The sequence below is a fragment of the Cebidichthys violaceus genome, unplaced genomic scaffold (genome assembly GCF_023349555.1).
Source record: "Cebidichthys violaceus isolate CVI_PGR_0920_01 unplaced genomic scaffold, fCebVio1.0.p SCAF_6, whole genome shotgun sequence".
Taxonomy (NCBI): domain Eukaryota; kingdom Metazoa; phylum Chordata; class Actinopteri; order Perciformes; family Stichaeidae; genus Cebidichthys; species Cebidichthys violaceus.
The window spans coordinates 12,492,583-12,512,545 of NW_027176816.1; the positions used below are offsets into that span (position 1 = coordinate 12,492,583).

Below are 19,963 nucleotides of genomic sequence, written 5' to 3' on the forward strand. Positions count from 1 at the left end.
AATACACATAACTTCTCAACCGTGTATCCTAAAATCACTAAATTTGCAGTATTTGTGCATATTGCATGGTGGAACATACCCTGCAATTTTCATTCCATTCAACCTATAGGGGGCGCTACAGTATTTCACTCAATTTCAGTTTTTTGGTGATTTTTCATGTTTTCAGCCTTTGTATTTTAACAAACTCCTCCTAGAGAATTCATGCGATCAACTTCAGATTTGGTCAGGATGCTCTTAAGACCTTTGTGATGAAAAGTTATCAAAAGCTAGAGTTTTCATCAAAGAACCTTGACGTGGCGGGGCGGCCATTTTGCCTCATTGGCCGGGAAAAAAGAAGTTGTTATAACTCCAAGGTACATTATTCAATCTGCACGAAATTTCTTATGCATGATGCTACTTCAACTCTTAGCACATTACAATTGAAAAATGTTCAATAACTCATAGTGCCACCTACTGGCAAAAGGAAATGTCATATTTTATACTTTTATTTACTCCTCCTAGCCAGTTCACCAGATCAGTCTGAAATGTTGGAAAGATAGTCTTAACACGTTGATGATGCACCATTATGAATATTGGGAGTTTTCGTTGAACGCTGTTGCCGCGGCAACGCATCATTCGCCATGAAAAAGTAGGCTGGTGGATCAGTGGCTTGCGATGCTCAAAAAGTCATGGAACTTTATACATGTGTTATTGGAAATGGGAGGACATATTTTATATGGGTGTTTGGCTTGGCCGTTTTAAATTGCCTCCATAGCGCCCCCTACAATATTTCAAAAGAGCAGCCCCAGCGCTACGTTTGAGGTACCTGTATGAAACTTGGTAGGATTATGTATCTCAGAGAGACTTACAAATAAGTCTCTTGGGACCATGCTCTAAACCGTACCGGAAGTCGGCCATTTTGATTTTTGTGTCATTTTTCAATGGATTTAGGCTCATTTCTAGTCGCTATACTTTAACAAACTCCTCCTAGACACTTTATCGGATCCACTTCAAATTTGGTCGGTACAGTCTCAAGACCTTTGTGATTAAAGTTATCAAAAGCTTTACGTTTGACGGAATGGCTTAGCCGTAGCGGGCGGCTACTTTACGTGACTCCCCATGAAAAAAGCTGATGTAACTCAGCCGGACTTGTTCCAAACGCTCCTAAACTTCCCATGCTTGATAACACTCATGGCCTGAGGATGTCTACAAGCTAATGTTCACTAATACTCACAGCGCCACCTGCTGGCCAAAGTAATTCTGCGTTTTTTGACAACTGGCATCCGATTTACATGACTTTTACACAATGTTGTCTACAGTTGTTATAGAGCAACATAAAACATGTTTTTGCATGCTCTGTAGCACCACACAGCGGATACAGGATGCTGTGGACTATTTGCATAGCATCATTTCCTGCGTCACGCGGTCCAAGCAGAAAAACATCATCGGACTCCGACACGCGTTGTCCGACTGTCGCAGACGATCTCGGCTGCATACGTTGGAGTCCCGCCGGCACCCCCGACATGTGGGAGGAGGCGAGGGCCCGTTCATCGCTGCTCGCAGCTTTAATTCAGATTGTTTTGCAGTCTATGAGAAAATGGCCCTGCTTCTCACTTGATTTATAACCTCAATAAACATTGAAAACATGAGTTTATGTTTTCAATAGTTAGTTTCAGGTCTTCATCAATACAGTATGATGTTCTTTTAGTAAATTATGTTCCCATTAGGAGTTGAATGGACAAAATAGCAGGGTTTGCATGAGGGCGTGGCTCCCTGGTGATTGATATGGCTGTCCTTTCTGGGAGTTGTCCCTGTTTTTGTCTTACAACTTTAACCCCTTCACAGCGTGTTTTTTAGTTCATGAAAATGTATTGTAGCCGTGTTGGTCCCCTAAAAAATGTCTTATTCGGTATTCGTTCCTACTTAGCTCCACCCTCTCATGTCACTTCTGGTTCCAAAAAACAAGATGGCCACGACTAAAAAAACAAGATGGCGACGGCAAAAAGTAAAGGTTTCAAAACAGCAGTCCACAAACCAATAGGTAATGTCACAGTGACTACATCCTCTTCCGATATACAGTCTTGAATTTGAATTAGTGCTGGGCAACGATTACAATTTTGAATCGCAATTAATCGCAAGATCTTCTGTGATTAATCGCATTGTTATGCGCAATTCAATAATGAATTCAAAAGTAGTGTATTGCGCAGTTATTTTAAAAATACTGCTATATGAATAAAAGTGCAATAACATTTGGTTTGCAAACACTTTAAACAAATAAGGTGCTTTTTAACCGCAGTATACCCTTTACACATAGCAGTTAAAATACAGTTATAATGATTCTGATAATAGATATTCAGCCGGTGTTCAGAAATGTATTTTCTTGTGTGTAATAGATGCAATTTGAAATATACACTTTGAAAACTGCAAACCTATCTACGTCATGTTTTCTTTTTTTTTAATCTTAATGTTTTAATGTTGTTAAATTCTCAGTAGCGATAACTAAATTATATGCTTATTATACATATTCCAAACACACGTCTCTTCAACATTGTGTGGAGGTCTGGGACGGTGCCTAGGGAGTGGCAGACCGGGGTGGGGTGGTGGTTCCCCTGTTCAAAAAGGGGGACCAGAGGGTGTGTGCCAATTACCGCAGTATCACACTACTCAGCCTCCCTGGTAAAGTCTACTCCAAGGTGCTGGAAAGGAGGCTTCGGCCGATAGGCAAACCTCGGATTGAAGAGGAACAATCCGGATTCCGACCTGGCTGTGGAACAACGGACCAGCTCTTCACTCTCGCAAGGATCCTGGAGGGGGCTTGGGAATACGCCCATCCGGTCTACATGTGTTTTGTGGACCTGGAGAAGCTGATGACCGGGTCCCCCGGGAGATACTGTGGGAGGTGCTGCGGGAGTATGAGGTGAGGGGGAAGAGGTTGAGATGAGGATCAGCACCTCTAAATCTGAGGCCATGGTTCTCAGCAGGAAACCAGTGGATTGCCCACTCCGGGTAGGGAATGAGTCCTTACCCCAAGTGAAGGAGTTCAAGTACCTCGGGGTCTTGTTCGCGAGTGAGGGAACAATGGAACGTGAGATTGGCCGGAGAATCGGAGCAGCTGGGGCGGTATTGCAGTCGCTCTACTGTACCGTTGTGACGAAAAGAGAGCTGAGCCGCAAGGCAAAGCTCTCTATCTACCGGGCAATCTTCGTTCCTACCCTCACCTATGGTCATGTGGACTGGGTCATGACCGAAAGAATTAGATTGCGGGTACAAGCGGCCGAAATGGGTTTCTTCAGGAGGGTGGCTGGCATCTCCCTTAGAGATAGGGTGAGAAGTTCGGTCAGTAGGGACTCGGAGTAGAGCCACTGCTCCTTTGCGTGGAAAGGAGCCAGTTGAGGTGGTTCGGGCATCTGGTAAGGATGCCACCTGGGCGCCTCCCTAGGGAGGTGTTCCAGGCACGACCAGCTGGAAGGAGACCCCGAGGGAGGCCCAGGACCAGGTGGAGGGACTATATCTCCAAACTGGCCTGGGAGCGCCTCAGGATCTCCCAGTCAGAGCTGGCTGATGTGGCTCGGGAAAGGAAAGTTTGGGGTTCCTTGCTGGAGCTGTTGCCTCCGCGACCCAATCCTGGATAAGCGGTTGAAGATGAGATGAGACATATTCCAAACAAAAAAACTTTAAAAACTCAAAAAAAAATAATTTAATTAATCATTTATTTTTTGCTTTTTTGGTATTTTGGTCAGACACATATGCAATGCTGATTACCATGTAATATGTGTGGTATTAGTTATAAATATACGTTGGTACATAGAGGGTGATAAAAGCTGTACAGGAGGGACTTAAGACCCAGGGGAATGTTGGTGAAGCATGGGAACCTGGATCTGTACCGTGGCACAGACCCGTAGAGATTACCCTCAATTTGAATTACATGGGATGCACACTATGGTCTATATATATATATATATATATATATATATATATATATATATATATATATATTTAATTGTGCTTTCTTTGTTAGCTAGGTTAGTGACGTGACAACATAGGGCAGAAGGTCACAGACCGGCGCGCCCGCAGCAAATAGGTAGCTAACGTTAGCACTGATTCACTCAGTAACATTAGCACTGATTTTTCCTGCGGTGCCCAAAAGCGGCATTCAAAACAGAAAAATTATGAATTGAATGCCAAAACTTCCTCACAGGGGCCTCACAGGTTTCCATTACGGTACTGCCGTGACAGTAACGTGGATGTGGAAGTTTTGCTAATAAAGAGTTGCAGTTAAGAGCAGTTTGTTCTCACTTGCTTATATGTTTATTTAAAAACACGACAATGTGTATTTTGATATTGCCACGTTTGATCCTGTAACAAGACGTGTCACCCGGGGGGGGGGGGGGGGCAGGAAGAGTAGGACGAGAAGGAAGAGGCGCCACAGAAACACAGCTGTTCACCACTCGCTGCCCGGTTGTTGTGTTAAAAATGTCCGCTTAATAATAAAAAAAAACTGCGTTAATGCATGATAAAATAATTGTCGCCGTTAATTAATGAATGCGTTAACGCGATAATAACGCGTTAACTTACCCAGCCCTAATTTTAACATTGTAACCTTTCCTTGGTGTCCCTTTACATTGGCATGAGCGTGTCGAGAAAAATTAAGAAAGCAAAATGTTATCATGAATGTGTGAAGAAACAAAGAATCGTGACTTACAGCTCTCCAGGTCCAGCATACACTCCTGTTCATCCATGGGATACTTGGTCAGGTCCATATCACACGCCACCGTTGAAGTGATTCTAGGAACAAAGCACCCCAGTTAATCATGACTCAATGTACATCATCTGTTGTTTCTACGAAAACATAGTTCACGTTCACATGGTTTCATCCATCTTTCCAGTGTCTACAACATGTTCTATTAACTGAGAGCTGTGATGAAAATGAACTCAATACTTTATAGCAATAATAATAATTTTAAGAGAAGATACAAAAACCTTTGACCCAATTAATTTTAGTTTTTTTTGCAGCTTCGGGGGGAAACAAAATGATTCTGTAAACATAACACTGACATATGTCATAAAGTTAAATGGCAAAAATGTTTATCAAACAGTTACTCATGTACACCAGAAGATACAGAGCAACATTAGTTTTCATTTGGAGTAGTGCTTTTGTTCACCTGACGAATGCAACTCGAATATTCACTCTGCTTTCATTTCTGATCTTCACCAACTCCTGAGAAAACTATCTGGCACTTTAGCTGCTAAATGCTCCCTCATACTAATGAGGATGAGGCCACAATGTTAATGAGAGCAGCTAGGCTGAACCAATACAATTGACTGTACTTTCCCTTTACTGGCATTTCCCTTCTGTCTGGGATTGCAACAATAGTGGAATCTAAAGTTTTAAAACCACAAAAAGCAAGCTGGCTAAGAAACTGTGCGTGTCATTCTCTCTGTCTATCGATATCCTTCATTTGCGTTTGGACAGCACCCCACCAGCACTGTCCCCTCGTGGCGCCGGGCCCTGAGATAATGTCCTTTTATAAAATAATTATTCTTATGCAAGTCAAGGAGACAACTTGTTTAACTGAGTGTTTCAGCTCTTTTGTCTGGTGTGGAAAAAACGGAATGTCGCAAATGAGAATATGGATATATTAAAAAAAAGACTTGACCAATCAGATTTGACTGTATACAAATTCTTAGTTGGGAACACTCCTATTACACATAGTCAATTAATCCATTGTTGGTATAAAAATATTGACTATAGCAGCTTTAATGAAAAATTTCACTAAACAGAAAAACAACAGCATTGTTCATTTGTTCAGCCACATAAAACAAAATATGGGCGACCTCTTACAAAGAAGGTTTGGGGTTGGACGGAAATTGTAAAACTGTGCTTTCATAGACCACTATTCGCCTCTTGTCTCCTAACAACTGTCAATGTTGTTGTTGTTTTCATCAGGGCTACAATCTTTTCCACACCTTAAGAATATTCAGTTGCCTAATCCTAACCAAAGTTTAACCATAGAGGTGATGGATCAGAAAAGCATTATGGCATCTTTTTTCTCATTTGTAGCTTTTTGGGGGGCTCTGAGAAACAATATCATCCTGCCAACAGAGGCAGCAGAAGATGTATGTAGAAAATGTATACGGGGTGTTTGGTAAAACAACAACAATCATATAGTTTGTCATTTAGGATTGGAGTATTTTTATCATAGCAGTGGAAAGATTTTGTTTAAAAGTTCATGGATTCTACTGACATACTCACAGTAACACCCAATTTTGCTCCTTTGATGATTCCCCTGGACCCACTTTACCTTCACTTTTTCATATTCCTCCGGATGCAGAGAGACCTCCCCCGTCTCTCTGCATCCGCCTTGTACATGCACATCAGACCATATCAGAGAATTTTTTCAAGCTTATGAAGTTACGAGCAAGAAAATGACTCATCATGTGTTGGATCATGAGGGATTTTCATCCCCAAAGACAGATAAATAAGAGATGTCTGTCTGTGTTCTAAATTGTCGGAGGTTTCTGAAAGCATGAGTGACAAAAAAAACCCGTAGAAAATCTGAAACAAGTGAGAGCGTTCTCATATAAAGAAACATCTTAGCACCCAGATACACATTGTCTCCCTGGTTGTGTTGTCTGACTGTCAGACTAGTGGCGACAATAATCTGCTTGCTCATACCGGCTGCTGTATAGAATGACTCCGTTGGGCTGAAGGCGGATCAGCTTGTTCTCCACGGTGACATCGTGGAACCAAGCAGATTTGGCGTTGACGATGAAGGTGTCGGGCACCCACAGCTTGTCCACGAATCGACTGTCCAACCCCAGCGTCTTGTTGGTGTGATTGTAGGATAGGCGGTCATCGTGCCAGCTCTGCCGCAGGAACACGGTCATGGTGTAATCCTGCCAAGAACAGCACACAAACAAACACACATGCGAACATGTAGGCTGAGTCACGGACATGGGGAAACAAACTTTACAGAAAGAAACACCTCTAACGCTACAGTATTAGGGAAAAAAGGAATTGTTGAGTTTTTCTAAAATTCCCTTTGTGGCAAGAATATTTTGATAAATGAAAAAAAACCAATGTGTATGTAGTCTGTATTCATACAATTAAATACAAATAAACATCTGAATAATGTCTTTTGTGGCTCTCGCTTGGACTGTATGAAGTGGACGTAGTCATTGTGACGTCACCCATTGGCTTTTGACCTTTGTAGTCTTGAGTTTGGCATTTTGGCTTTTTGCAACCAGAAGTGACACGAGGATGGAGCTAAGTATGTTGTAAATTGGAGCTATGTAGTACTCAGTTTTGCCTTTTGACTGTTTTTCAGCTTTGGGTGAGCCTTCATTGGAATGCTTGTGGATTTTCATCTGCCGAAGCATGGAAAATATTTATTTGTGTGTAAAAGAATCAGGGTTACATACATAAAGTGCATCCACTAGATTTGGTTCTTACCATACAAAATCCCTGAAAGTATCGAATTATCTAACAACTCAGCCAATGTGTCACACATGTTCACTCTGAGTACTTTGAAACCCTCAAGTGGGATAAATCAGGATTATGCAAATACCAAATCTTTGATCTGTGCCGCAATAGTGAAGTTGAGGTACGACAGAGAATCTCTGTGTGTAAAAGGAAGGAGAAAGTGACTGTATACTCTACCATGTTGGCTTCGGAGATGTGGTCAATGCTGGCCACCTCAATGGCCATGGCCACGTTCACTGGTGGACCTGCGGGGGGGGAGAAGTGAGGAAAGAAAGAAAAACCTCCCCTCCAAACACGCACCGTCTCTGCTCATTCTGAACCCATCAATCCTTCCCGTCCGCTCTCCATCTCCCATCTGTTTCCCTCCCACCTACCATCATCCCACGTCTCAAACACTTCTACAGTGCATAGAGATTAAGCATTATCCAGTTTAACCATGCTAAGTGGCACATCACACTGTGGGCATTCATAAACAACACTGGGCTTTCATGGACTCGCACGGAGTGAGCTTCTGCCAACATTCACGTGCACACACACACACAGAGACATACAACACGCACACTAGCATTTCCACTCAACAGTTTGCCATGTGATTAGCATGGAGTGTGCCTCTGTGATCGGATGCTGGAGGGCAGAAACTACAGGAGAGCTCACTGATGCAGAGCAGAAAAGGCTATTTATACTGAGCATTAAGGAATCATATATTACCATTCCCCACCATTCAACACCTTCCCATAACCATTTCAAATCGTATTCAGTTGGCCATACACTTGATGTATAGTGTGAGGTGATTTACAACGGCATGTTCATTGCACGCCAAGGTCAGCAGGATACGTTTAGAAGGTGTCACCTGATGCAATAGCAGGCATGTTTTACATATTACCCTCCAGTGGTTGTGGACGGATTAATAATACATTTGAAATACATATACTGCATGAGCAGTAAAATAGAAAAGTTGGCTTACCATATACTGAAAGGTTAAAGTTAATATGGCATATTTTGCATCATAAAACCTAAAATAAACAACATGAATATTACACAAATACAATAAGATTCACAGAGGTGTTTACTGCTTGCAAATGCAATGCACTTGTATTTGCAAATAATGTCCACAAATATGTTTTGAACTCTATAAATGCTAGCACTTACTGATATATATATATAGTGGCCAGTATATATAGTTGCCAGTATATATAGTGGCCAAGAAAACTCTAAGCACTGTAGCACTGAACACTGTATTTGTTTGTTTGAGAGGCATTCAATTGAACTAGTAAGTTGCTTTGGACAAAACATCTGCAAAATGAATAGAATGTAATGTAAATGATCGTGATGCAAACATGTTTTCCACAATACAATGGGATTCAGAAATCCTTTTTGGAAAGTACAAACAAATGGTTTGTTTCACAAATATGCTTTTCCATTGACACAAATCGAATTGTGTACATGTTTGGATCTTCCCCACAGCAAGAAATCTATGAACCCTTTTTTTATTTGTGCAAATTTCATAGTTATTTTATTGTTAAATGATACAAACACAACTCCAAAAGTAAAAGGCTATGGGATGTGAGTTGAATGAAGAGACTTACTCCCAATAACACACACATGATTCCTCAGCGGTCACCAACAGCCCTTCCTTTTAGCTGTCATTTGTCAGCATACTTTAATGTTACATCAATAGGAGTGCAGTCACCACATGATGCTGTGTTATGTCGCTCTGCGTATAGGAGTGTGGTGATAGCGGTGCTCCTGCTCCACATTTTCACCTTTGCTCAGCTGAGTTAAGCTGTGAGATTGAGAAATCTATCGCTGTGGTCATTGGATGTTTCACATCTTGCAGCCATTCTTAGCAACGTCTCTGCAGCGGTGCTCATTGTTTGCACCACCCGTCTCCCTCTCGTCTTTGAAGGGCATCGTCCTCGATAATCCCTCTAAGCAAAGCCTGTTTGTTTTTTTCTTAACAAATGACTCACCTAACTGAGGAGTCAAAGCAGGTATTTACATAAGGTAAATGCAGCTTTGTTCAAATGTTGTACAAGAAAAAAAAAAGAAGACAACCTCTCAGGATAATGGAATTGGAGAATGAAATGTGAACACCCGTGTTGCTGTAACTTGAGGTGGGTGATGCTAAGGATGGCTGTAAATGTGAGGGGGTGAAATGCAACCCAACGCCACGAGCAGTAGATCTCATACTCACCTCCTATCCCAGGGCGAAAATTTCTGGCATAGCCCTTCATTAACTCATCCAGGTTAGGTAACCAGGATATTTGAATGTCTTTACCTACATAGTCCCCAATGTCACTCAGCATGGCCCTAAAGGAGACAAACAGCAAACACAGCAGCCTTCAGAGGTCGTCCCACCACAACATGTGTCCACGCTGAGCGTCAGATGCAGTCAGGAACGTACGTGGAAAAAACACATCTCCAAATGCCAGACAATGTTCACTAATGACAGAAAAAAGGATTAGAATTCACTGTAATAAAAAGACAATCTCAAACCGTTTCTTTAGGTTAAGAAAATGAACCCAGAATCATTCATTTGTCTTTTAAAGATTAATAATTGTTGTTGTTTTTGGGGGGGTTTTGCCACTTGGGAGAAATAAATCTGTAAACACAACAATGACATATCATCACATTGTAAAGTTAAGGCAAACATGTTAGTAACTAGTTGCCTATCTACACATCCAGCAGACACAGAGCAACCTTTACATGTTTATTGAATGTATAAGGACATGAAAATTCAACATATATACGTATCTCTGCCATATCCTATAAATCCATGTTCTCTAAATCATTTGTATTATTCATGACTGAATTGGGATACTATAGTCTCTTAAACTTACAACAACAATAAGAAGACATATGTTCAAATACATATTTCTAATAGATTTAAGTTGGAAAAAGCAGGCTCTTTGTTCTGTTGTATTTGTGCCCTCTGTTTTTATTGATAAATATATAAATAAATTGATGCTTTGATTTATTCAATAATATGATGCGAAGCACTGTATTGCATCTATGAGTCATAGTAAGTAAAATGGATGTGCTCTCAAATAAATCTAATGAAAAATGTAATCATGAATGATTCTGTGTTATCATCAGCAGCATGTCATTAAAAAACAACATATGATATTAGTTGGGGATTCTTTCATGGAAATGACCACATTCTGCTGATACTGAATGTCAGAATGAAATGCTAGCCGTCAGTTGTATCCTCTCAAATACCTGCACTTGCCACATTGGTTGAAGCCTGGTTGGCATATTTTCCTTCATTTGTGTCTCCAGAGTATGTCCACAAGGAGGCTGATCCAAATCTGGCTGTGCAGCTCCAGATTTCACACAGCTCAGACCGAACATCATGCTGTGCCTCAGTCCATGAACCTCGGGACCATTTTATTAAAAAGAAGCGGGTCCTCATTAGACCACATATCCCCATTTAATAAGACTTTTAAGTTAGCACCTTAATACATTGCTGTCTCTGGTTTGGGGCAGTGACACCTCGATTCAAGCAGTGCTTTTTTTCTTTTTTCCATTCCTCTAACCTCTCGAGAGGGGAATAATAGGATATACTGGGAGTCCTTTTATATATATCGTAATAAAAGGACTCCCCCAGGGCCCCTCGGAGCCCTCGGCAGAGTCCTAAATCGCCCAGAGCCCATGCTGACGGACACTGCCTCCGTGTATGATTTAACAAGAGCAGCACAGCTCAGATACCACCAGGTGGCAGTTTTGCATTCTAAAACAGAGCCTGTAAACAGATGATATGCAGATAAATGTTGCAGTATGGACCTTAATGTATTTGAGTTTGCATCATGGTCAGTTACATCGCCATGGGAGACACTATGCTGTCATTTAATGTGAGCAGAGAATTATGCATTCATATTTTTGTATACAATCTGTGGCAAAGAATCAGATTTTAGAAGCTAAACTGCCATCCAGAGTTGAAAGAGCTGACTGACGTGCGATGAATGAATTGAATGAAATGAAAGGTTCTACTGACATTCAAAGTCACAAAGGCAGGTGGTGGCATTGACAGGGAAATGGACCATATGGGGGCTTGATCGAAAGCGTAATTATTGACCAACAATGAAACGCCATTCAGTGACCTTTGCAATGAGGCTGACATTTGGAGAAAGTCGACTTCCTAGAGAGCAAAGCATTACACCTGCGGCTACATGGTAAAGTGACCTCCTCAGCAAAAATAACATGTAATAATTATCTGCATGAAATAGTAGGAAAAAAACAGTATTTCTGCCATGTCATTAACATTTCCCATGTTGTAGTGGCAGATGTATTCTTAGTCTGGCAATCACTGTCATGTCTGAAATAAATGGGAGCACTGAGTGAATTAATTAATCACCGTGTGACTCCTGGATTTCTTCACCAATTGGTACTTTCTAAATATGGAAATAAGGAGCTTTTCCTTCAAGAAATCCATTACCACACCATTTCAAACGGGCCTCATCACATGGAGGGACGGGAATGTGTGTCCGCTATAGGAACAAATCCTACTGTATTGTATTAGTCTATCTTTTGGAACTTCATCTTCATTTTCAGGAACTTTTCAGGATTCTTGGTATTGCAATCCCTGACTTTACAAGGTGTATTTATAGTTACAGATTACAGAAATGTAACTTTTTATCCCCTTTATGTCACAGACCAGTGGAAGAGCTATCTCTTTTTCTGAGATGTTTTGTAAAGGCCATCTTCTGTTTATCTGTTGGTGGCTATTGCTGCTCTTCTCCTATTACAACACATCAGAAGCGTATCTTATTTATTGAATCCAAAATACTTCGCAGAGAAAATGCGAACGCTTACTAAACTTACTGGACTTACAAAATCTTGTATCCCTGATTCTTTTCATCAATAATTGTGGCAAAAGATCAGAGATTATTGTTTTAATTAAACCCTGCTCTCTAAAGAGCCGATCAGACCTCCTCTGACTCTCTAAATTGATGAAGTATTTACTTTGTGATTTCCGACCTGAATATGCATTTTACGACCACAAAGATCCAAAACTGCAACATACGCAGGTCTCCAACGAGGGAAGAAATATTACTGTATGCTGTGTCATTGCTCTCTGTGGAGATTCTCTAAAAATACGATTTAGCCTCTTTATTTTCTAGCCCCTCCATCCATGACAAACAGTGGAGAGTGTGTATTTCCAGTCGCTCCTCTCCCTTCTGTATTTCCCTTGCATCAAACGTCTCTCCCAAGGCCTGGATCTGCACCCTGTCTGTTTATGAGCTAACATTAAACAGATGGGGAGAGGAGATGGAGGAGAGGAAAGACAAAGAGCTGCAGCCCCTCTCAAATTGATGGTGTCTTTTTGTGAACGTAATGTGCAGCACGAACTAACAAGCCTAATTACTTTTATACACTGACACTAGTTACCTGAGTGTCGATGCGCCGATCCTCACTCTGACGCTCACTGTGTCATTTGTTTTAGTGGCGTCGACGTGAGATGGGGCAGTGTTGCACAATCCATTTGAATAAATAATGATAAAACATAAATAAGTCTACAGGGAGCTAACCCATTTATATGATTGTGTGTAATTGTGTGTGTGTGTGTGTGTGTGTGTGTGTGTGTGTGTGTGTGTGTGTGTGTGTGTGTGTTCCAAAACTGACAGTAACAGTGATTAATAGATCCCTTTTCATTTAGCAAACAGATAATTTTATGAACTACATTAACACTCTGAATATACCTACTGTTTAGCATTTAGGTATGGAGTCCAAGGAGCAGCTTATTAACGTTTTAATGAATGAATACTGCATTTTTACCTTTCTACTCAATCACTTGACAAAGTAAAAAATAATTTGGACTTATTTCGCATATTGATCTTTTACTGGCATATTGATTTTTTTAAATTCTTTATTCTCGATTTCCTTGATCCTAGCATTTAACGAGGAAAATGGGGATTGTTGAAAAAAGACATGGGGAAATAGGAAATTGATAAACGATTAGAAGTGTGCTATATAAACAAGTACAAATAGGAAAGGGGAAAAAACTGGTTTAAAAAATTGTTGTATTTGTCCAAACTTCTTTACATTAAAAGTAAACTAAGTGTGCACCATTTGATCAAGGACAGGTGCTGAGCCTGTCAGTGGGAGTGGCCTCTTAGCAAGTGTGTCCCAGCAACCTTGTCTCCAAATTACATTTATATACAACTAAATAGTTTTTCAGTGAAGGAAGTGCTACTTCTTGTACCGCACATAGATCAGAGAGAATGTATTGGCACTTTTGGTGCGTGTACACAATGCACCAGGGTTAGCATCGTGAGTGCCACAATAGTTAGTGTTGCCTTTTTTGATATATATTAAGGCACTGATGTGTCCCTAACTTTTACCAAAGTGTGCTGAGTCCATACTTTTGTTCCTATCACATATGTTCAGTATGAATATTCACTCTGTGAAATTGTATCTCTAATATGCCAGTGCTAGATTGCTGTCAGAGATTTTTCAAAAAGATTTTTGATACATTTCAATAATCCAAATGCGAATGCTTGTGAGTCTATCAAACTAATTAGAAAACAGAATAATTGTTTTAAAAATCTCAACTTGAGTAGGAGGCTTTTAGTGGAAGCACTGAATTGTCCCTCTGCTGCTCAAGGACACTTCAGCAGTGTAAGAGTCTGAACTCTGATCCTCTAGTCACAGGCTGGTCTCTCTAAGCATGAGGCCTCCATTCCTTCCTAAACACGGTGAAATATACAGGGGATCTGCTGGATGGACACACAGTACTGTACAAGGCAGAGAAGATTTACAGTAGGGCCTCCTTATCAGAGTGGAAAATGCTGCAGGGCTAACATTCATTTCAGCAAGTTTCCTCAAAGATTATTTCAGAGAGGCTGAAAAAAAACAGAGCTTCAATTCTAACTTTCAGTATTGTGATTAGGATGATTTGCAAATCATACAGAAAATATTTTCACATACTTTGTGTTCACCTGAAAAACTTTAAAACTTAAAAAAACTTTGATACATAGATTACTGAATGACTTTCTTCTTCTTCAGTAACAGAGGACAAAAAAGGTAATAACTGGTAATATAAAAACAATATGTTATTGAATTATCTAAGCCATGCCCTCGTGAAAACTATGATTAAAGTCAAATTATTCGTCAACAGAATTTTTTTCAGTGATAAATTTGAAAATATATATATTGTGTTTAAGTAATTTATCAGGTTAGCAAATAGCAAACATTTGGTAAAGCCAACTTCTCAAATATGTGCTTTTCTTAAATCATATTGCAAAAGTAAACCGTAAACACATTTGTGGGGGACTTTGACTGTTGGTCAGACTAAGTAAGTGACTCTGGGGACATGTGACAAGTTCTCCTTATTTTTTGTAGTTTTTTGCCAAGAAATTGATTGTTTGAATTGAATGGACAGTAAACACACTACACTCTTGAATCATTTGGACTTTTGAATTGCAGTAACAAATATTAAGGTCTAAATGCGGTTTTAGAGCATTCTCCACACTTGCAGGATTTCTGATGGGGAAACACTGAATGTTTAATTTATTCATTGTACTTAGTCAAATTCTGATACGTCTAATACATATTTAACATGGAATCATATAAAATATCTATCAAGTTTTCATTCATACACCCCAAGTTGCTAAAACCCCTCAAATGAATCTCCAAAAATACAGAAGACTCAGTATCCTTAGTTTTAGCTACAGCTTCCATTATTTATGTTTATCTCCAATATGCCATTTGCAGATGGCTGTAAAGAGATTTTTCCAAAAGTATTTAAAAAAAATAAATAAATTGATATGTATTTGATAATCCAAATGTGAATGCTTGTGAGCATATTGAACTGACTGGACAACAGAATTATTAGAATAAAGTGTTTCTTATTGCATTTACAAACTGAGTGGGTATGAAGGTAGATTTGTGTCTTTATTACGCAAACAAAAAAATATGTTTTGAAAGCAAATTTCTCGCACTGCAATCAAAAATCAAGTTTGTAAGTGAAAATATATAAACTGAGAATAAATTATTTGTTAGTTTTGCTTATGAAACTATAATTTTTGGTTGCAAAACAAAAACCTTTGCTTTCAAAACGAAAAGCTACGGTTTCAAAACCAAAAGCTACGGTTTCAAAACCAAAACCAAAACGTAAAGCTATGAGTTGAGTTTGGACGTAGTGGGTGGGGCATACGCTGCTGAATGAGCCAGGAGTTTCTATTGGTGGGTTCGACTTGGATCCCGGCATCTACTTCCACTGTAGAGGTTACTGTGATGAGCGGCATGGAGGTAAGTTGACATTATATTGCTCTGTTAGCACTTCACTTTGTTTTCATCTTGTTAGTGTCGTAGAGTCTCTTTTTTTAAAGAACGACATGAGGTGTTGTTGACATGAAGCTTCACTTTCTGCGTGCATGTAACGTAAGTCGAACCCACCAATAGAAACTCCTGGCTCATTCAGCCAAACTCCTGGCTCCTGGCCCATTACGTCCAAACTCAACTCATAGCTTTACGTTTTGGTTTTGGTTTTGAAACCGTAGCTTTTGGTTTTGAAACCGTAGCTTTTTGTTTTGAAACCGTAGCTTTTGGTTTTGAAAGCAAAGGTTTTTGTTTTGCAACCAAAAATTATAGTTTCATAAGCAAAACTAACAAATAATTTATTCTCAGTTTATATATTTTCACTTACAAACTTGATTTTTGATTGCAGTGCGACAAATTTGCTTTCAAAACATATTTTTTTGTTTGCGTAATAAAGACACAGATCTACCTTCATAAGTGGGAGGCTTTTAGTGGAAGCACTGAAGTGTCCATGCACCACCTCAGCCTGCTGCAGGAGCAGAGTCAGGCTTACGGAGCCAGTTCATGCAGCCAGAGGAACATGATCCAATCACTGTGTTATTGGGAAATGTACTCTTCGGACAGTAGGAGAGATTTATCCGCTGACTCAGCCTCTTACACAGATTGGTTCGGAGCACTGTGTCACTTGTTTCAGGACAAGTGTGACAGATCAGAGAGATCATAACATGTTGGGATTAAATCCTGCGGCAAAACGCATCTTGTCCACAGCAGACTACGCATGATAGATTTGTGGTTTGATTTGTATTTCATTATATTATACAGATAGCCCCGGAAACTAATCACCTGTTGTGGAATACTACGCCGCCTCACCTGTTTTTGTGTCAGCTGATGTGGTCATTTGATTCAATGCAAAATGTATTTCGAAATGTGCCCCAAAGTATAAAATAACTTCTAATGTTATCCAGCTGCAGGAAGTGTTCATGTAGGCAACACCAAACCACGGTTAGGTCATCTGATAAAAAAGTTATTTGGTTATAATCTCGGGTTTTGCTGTCAGCAGATATGTTATAAATATTGCAAGGGAGAAAATGGTAAAAGTAGTTAGCTAGTTAGACAGCTCAATTTCTTCGGAAAAGCATGATTGAATTTACCAATAGGCCTTTTTCACAGCAGACATTTTAATGTGTTATAGCAGGAAAAGGCATAGCTGCTAAATTGGAAAATGAGACCATATAGTGCCTCCACGCGACTCTCAACATGGCGACGGCTGAGTGGTGGTAACGGTGCTAACAGTGCAAACAACAGCAAAAGTGCTGTCAGAGACCGACGGCGCCATCAGCCGTAACCACGGTATGAGTTTCGTATGCGTGCGGGGCAGGGCAGCGCCCATGAGCAAGCCGATTGGTGCACGCTCACATGCACTAAAAACATGCATGGCCAGCCCGACTATGTCAACAAAGCAAGCAGAAAATCGGACACACAGAAGGAGGGCGACTTTGTTTTACTCCACTATATCTTTACATCGACAATAGTTGTTTGATGCTGTATTAATTCTCTGAATATCATAGAGAACCTTTAATATCTTAGTTAGTTAGTTAGTTAGTTAGTTAGTTATGGCTTTTTGCCAAAAAAAATAGAACTGTCTGCTGTGGCAAAGGTCTGTTAACATTGTAGGGTAAGGCTGATGCTATTCTAGATTTGTCTGACTGTAAACAAATCCATTATTTGTCCAAAATCACACCATATTTACTCTCAACTACACTATATTATTGCTGTCCTCCATTTCTTTTGAGTTTCAGTAAATTGATGCACTATTTAGTGCCTTTAAAAATGGCTGCGATGAAACAAAAACAGGGGCGTGACATTTCTACTCACAATCCCACAATTTTATGGATCCCAAAATTACACCTGTCAGTTTGGTCGTTTGGCCAGGACCCTAGACGTCACTTTCTTGCTGTCAAACTATGACGTTCCATCAGGGTCCAACATCATGGTTGGGCTTAAAATAAGTACGCAAACCAAGTAAAACATAAAGAATGTAACAAAACATCTTTTACATGCTCTTCTGTCCAGCACCTAGTATTTACCCACTGGATATGCATGCTTTTCTGAGTCCCTGTGACGTAAAGGGTGACACTTCAGCTGGAAAGAAAAACTGTGAAAACTACACCACACCAAAGGTGGCGAGGCATAACTCAGCAAAGAAACTTTGGTGAAATGGATAAATGAGGAGCTAAAAAGAGAACTGGAGTAATTCTGTTCAGAGCGGGGCACGAGGGGAAGGAAACAGTTTGCAACTTTCAACCACCAAAGGCAAAGCAGTAATGTGTGTGTGTGCGTATATGTGCCTGTGTGTGTGTGTGTGTGTGTGTGTGTGTGTGTGTGTGTGTGTGTGTGTGCGTGTGTGTGAGGGAGAGAAAGAGAGAGAGAGAGAGGGAGCTGACACATAATGAGGTGCAAGAAAAAGCCTATACACTCTGCATTGTACTGGGAACAAAATAATAACAGCAGTGACTTAAGGCAGAGAAATCCAATTACAATAGCTGTTACTCCCTCTGCTGGTGGACAGCCAAGAGGGACAATAGAAGTGATTTGTCCAAATTTCACCCAAAGCTTAAGTAGCTTCACCCTCTGCCCTTTTCCAGTGGAGGCACTTGCCAGAATATGGGCTTTGAGGGAAACATGGGGCTCGGCAGTGGATGCTCGTTATCCCAAGAATTGGATGCTTGTGAAAGCTCGTGGACGAGACAGCACGAGGGCATTTCGACTGCACATAGATGAATGCGCTGTAGGCCTCCACTGAAGACATAAATAAAGTTCATAGCACTAAAACTCCTTGCACACACCTGGTTTACCAGCTGACAAAAGCAACCTGTTTTGTATTTATGACAGCTGTGGGAGAAGGTCATTTACAAAACTGACAATCAGAGGTCACATTTGGATTAAATTTCAATGTACGCTTTAAATGGCGTTAAGTTTAAGGTTGTCTTGGCTCGTAGGATCTTCATTTTACCTGCAAATCTCACCTCACTTTAAATTCACAGTTGAATGCGCTAAAATTAATTCTTAAAGACTAATTTCAGCTCCATGTGCAGTGAACAGGAGGCATCGTGAGCAAAATTCTGTGGCATATTTGAGACGGCAACTGTCCATCTGTTAATTCCCTGCCTTTCGTTAAACTCTTCCAAACTGGGCTTCCGCCTATGTTGGTGGTTTTAGTGGAGTGGACTGTGCATGCTGTTGTAACCCATGTGCATCGTGGCACCATCTGACCCTGATGGAACAGGCCTGGAGGTGGGTGACATTACACAAAAACGTACCCACTCACCTCACATCAAATTCATCTGCATAAAGATTTTTTTTTTTAATTAAAAAACATCTCTATCTATGCATATGCATTATGCAAATAGTGTCATCAGGTCCTCTATGTGCCCGGAGGTGAAGCAGAGGAGAAAGCAGACTTCAGGTTGTGGGTGTGGAGAAGCCACATAGCAAGCGTTATAACTCTACATTAATATTAATAGGGTGACGTCGTGAGAGGCGACTGCAAGGGAGATCAAACTGACTGGCGATATTTTAGCTTTAAATGATGTTGATTTTTCTAAAGTATGATATTGTTGATTGTAATGCACCGTCCATGGAGAGGTATGGATATTGTAATGATCTCCTCATAATGTTATTCTCATTTTCAGTGGTCGTTTGGCTGTTCCGGTCAGACTTTACGTTTATGGTTTATCCAACTTTCTATTCACCTATTTTTTTTTTTTTATTTCAATTTGTTTGTGGTGGGAAGTAGAAATAAGACACCTGCTAGAAATAAAAAGCAAAGCTGATCTCACCAGGTGAAAATATCCCCTCCAATGAAGAGCAGCCCAAGACTCGGCAGAAGGAAAGTTGGGATCTCCATTCCGCAAGCTATGTGGTAAATAATTGAAGGTAAAAAAAAAAGTTTCCCCGGAATGCAAATCGACGACAAAAGCCCACAGCCAAGAGTTTTATTTCAGCGCGCTCTCCTCGTGATCCGGCGCTGTCGAGAACAAAGTAGAGTGTGGTGGTGCTGATGCAGTTGAGGATGATGGTGGTGATGGTGATGATGATGATGATCCCATGGTAATGCTCCCCAATTCCTCCGCGTCCAGGAGCGCACAAGAGCAGAGCGCACCGAGGAAAAGAAAAACTCCCGGTCCGACCGCAATAACGAGCCGATCCAACGCTGCCTCCGCCGTCTGTCCGCCGGTAACA

The 19,963-nt window shown here is 40.6% G+C and overlaps 1 protein-coding gene across 2 annotated transcripts in view; it reads right to left on the reverse strand.

Annotated features, from left to right (window-relative positions):
* Positions 1–19,963, reverse strand: part of gabrd (gamma-aminobutyric acid type A receptor subunit delta) — a 28,373-nt gene extending 8,410 nt beyond the window's left edge. Inside the window, exons 1-5 of one of the 2 annotated variants that reach the window (XM_068732584.1) lie at positions 19,561–19,963; positions 9,741–9,772; positions 7,640–7,707; positions 6,656–6,876; positions 4,682–4,764 (exon numbers count right to left, since the gene is read on the reverse strand). In XM_068732584.1, coding sequence (XP_068588685.1) covers positions 4,682–4,764; positions 6,656–6,876; positions 7,640–7,707; positions 9,741–9,772; positions 19,561–19,628 — 472 coding nt within the window. In that variant the 5' untranslated portion in view covers positions 19,629–19,963. Of the gene's footprint in view, positions 1–4,681; positions 4,765–6,655; positions 6,877–7,639; positions 7,708–9,656; positions 9,773–19,560 lie in introns of both variants that reach the window. The other variant, XM_068732583.1, reaches the window with a different exon arrangement.